This window comes from Priapulus caudatus, unplaced genomic scaffold (assembly GCF_000485595.1).
Source record: "Priapulus caudatus unplaced genomic scaffold, Priapulus_caudatus-5.0.1 Scaffold881, whole genome shotgun sequence".
NCBI lineage: Eukaryota > Metazoa > Priapulida > Priapulimorpha > Priapulimorphida > Priapulidae > Priapulus > Priapulus caudatus.
Window position 1 is genome coordinate 65,276 of NW_014577942.1, and position 2,749 is coordinate 68,024.

General features: G+C 52.6%; 1 protein-coding gene across 1 annotated transcript in view; it reads right to left on the reverse strand.

The window, feature by feature from the left end:
- The window catches only part of LOC106814187, a 23,480-nt gene that overhangs the window by 12,192 nt on the left and 8,539 nt on the right, over positions 1 to 2,749 (reverse strand). The window contains exons 3-4 of the mRNA XM_014818486.1: positions 2,012 to 2,525; positions 950 to 1,662 (exon numbers count right to left, since the gene is read on the reverse strand). Coding sequence (XP_014673972.1) covers positions 950 to 1,662; positions 2,012 to 2,525 — 1,227 coding nt within the window. The remainder of the gene's footprint in view (positions 1 to 949; positions 1,663 to 2,011; positions 2,526 to 2,749) is intronic.

The window sequence follows — 2,749 nt, forward strand, 5'->3', positions numbered from 1 at the left end:
ATTAATTCGGGATGTACCTGCTGTATTATATATTGATACACTGCTGTATTAATCGTATGTACCTGCTGTATTAAAATATATGTCTGCTGTATTAATCGTATGTTACCTGCCTGCTGTATTAATATGATATGTCTGCTGTATTAATCAAATGTACCTGCTGTATTAATATGATGTGTCTGCTGTATTAATCGTATATGTACTGCTGTATTAATATGATACACCTGCTGTATTAATCGTATGTACCTGCTGTATTAATATGATACACCTGATGTATTAATCGTATGTACCTGCTGTATTAATATGATACACCTGCTGTTTAATCGTATATGTACCTGCTGTATATTAATATGATACACCTGCTGTATTAATCGTATGTACTGCTGTATTAATATGATATGTCTGCTGTATTAATCGTATGTACCTGCTGTATTAATATTGATATGTCTGCTGTATTATCGTTATGTACCTTGCTGTATTATATGATGTGTCTGCTGTATTAATCGTATCTACCTGCTGATAATTAATATGATACACCTGATGTATTAAATATGATACAACCTGATGTATTAATCGTATGTAACCTGATGTACCTGCTGTATTAATCGTATGTACCTGCTGTATTAATATGATATGTCTGCTGTATTAATCGTATGCACCGTCTGTATGATTATTGTATACGTGCTGCATTAATATTCAACATCAGTTAACTTAATACCCATACCTAACGTGCTCTTTCACGTAATAACACCGCATATACCTGTCACAGGAATTAATACCTCACACGCATAACACCCACAATGTCTTACACACCCGTCCTCCTAATATCCCACACCTATAGCGCCCATGTTGTCTCTCATACCCGTTCTTCTAACATCCAACACCAACAACACCCACGCCCTACCTCCCCCCCTCCCTCCCCCGCACTCCTTCCCCCACTAGCGCCACCTACCGGTCGTCACGCCGAAGATCGCCGCGTAGATCGCGAGCGAGACGAAGTCGACGCAGAAGACGCTGGCGATGCTGGCGACGCCGCACACCGTCAGGCTGGCGGCGTACAGCTGCAGGCGGTTGACGCGCCGGTGGTCGGACGCGTAGCCGAGCGCGACGCGCGACAGCGTGTTCGCCGTGCCGATGATCGAGATGAGACGCGCGCCGTCCTCGGCGGCGATCGCGTGGTGCACCGCCTTGTCCGGCAGGTAGATGTACGGCACGTTGAAGCCGACGCTCGTCAGGAAGTTGGAGACGCCGAAGAGGATGAAGACGGCGTCGCGCAGCAGCGACATGTCGGTCATCTCGCGCACGGCGTCCGTCATCGCGTCGGGGCAGCGCAGCCACGCGGGCCAGCCGCAGCGGCCGCGGCGCGGCGACGCGGCGACGCGGTGGTGGTGCGGGATCGACGTGATGCTCGTCAGGTACAGGTCCGGGTTCGACATGTACTGCGGGATCTCGAGCAGGCTGCCCGTGAAGAGGATGTCCTTGCGGTACATGATGCCCGGCGTCGTCGTCGACGCGTCGTGCGACTCGGAGTGGTGCGTGTGGCTGCGCGTGCGCATGCGCGCGTGCTGCATCGACTTGCTGCTGCGCGGCTTCAGCTCGGGCGTCATCGTCACCGACGGCGCCACCGTCGTGAGGGCGACGAGGTTCGGGTTCGACTGCGTGACCCTGCGCGTGGGAGAGAGAGAGAGAGAGAGAATGGGTGAGATATGCGTTAGTGGTGGCGGGTGTTTGTTTGTATGTGGGGTCGACTGCCAATGCGAAGGTTCGATGGGGATTAAAAGAACACGACCGAGAGACGTTTTTGCAATCGGGGTTACAGCAGGATGTGTGTGTAGCTATCGTTGACGACTTGTGTTTGACTGAACTCGTTGGAGATAGTTGGAGGGCCATATAATGTTAATGTTAAGACTAAATTTGTTTCCGACAACAGGTCCCAGGTCATAGTTAAATATGTCTGCTTGATTTTAGTTATATTTGTTAGGGGTTTAGCACACTCAGCAGCAGCACTACTTGCCTCTCTGTTATGCCCAGGTACTCGCTCTGCGTCGGGCTGAGGAATGGCAGCTTCGGCGACATCGGCGACAGCTGCCCGTCCTGCGTCCCACCATCCCCGCCGAGCCCCTCTTCAGCCGCCGGCAGCGCCACCTGTTCACCAACATTTCCGTTGACGAGCGGCCGGTTCTCATCCCGCGGTGGCGCCCCCTTGCGACCGTACGCGCTGTTGTTGCTGCTGCGGTTGTTCGTGTACTCGCTGCCGCTCGACGTGCTCGGAGTGCGCGACATGCCGCCAGCCTCCAGGGGGCGCATCAGCGCACCGCAGACGATGCAGTTGAGTATGAGGCCGGCGTGCACGAGCAGCGCGCCCTTCCACGTGTACTCGGTGATCAGGTACTGCGTGAAGGGCGCGAAGATGAAGGTGCCAATGCCCGAGCCGCAGACGGCGATGCCCGTCGCCAGCGCGCGCCGCTTCTCGAAGTAGAACGTCACGCTGACAATCGACGGCAGGTAGGTGAGGCCGAAGCCAAGACCTGGTGCGAGAGAGAGAGAGATGTGTGGTTAATAATAAGAGAGTGAGAGAGAGAAAGAGGGGGAGAGAGAGAGAGAGAGAGAGAGAGAGAGAGACGAGACAAGAGAGCGAGAGAGAGAGAGAGAAGAGAGAGAGTGGTAGAACTAATAATAAGAGAAGAAAGAAGAGAGGAGGGTAGGTAGTTAAGTAAGTAAGAGAGGAGGGACGACGAGTAGAGAGAGAGAG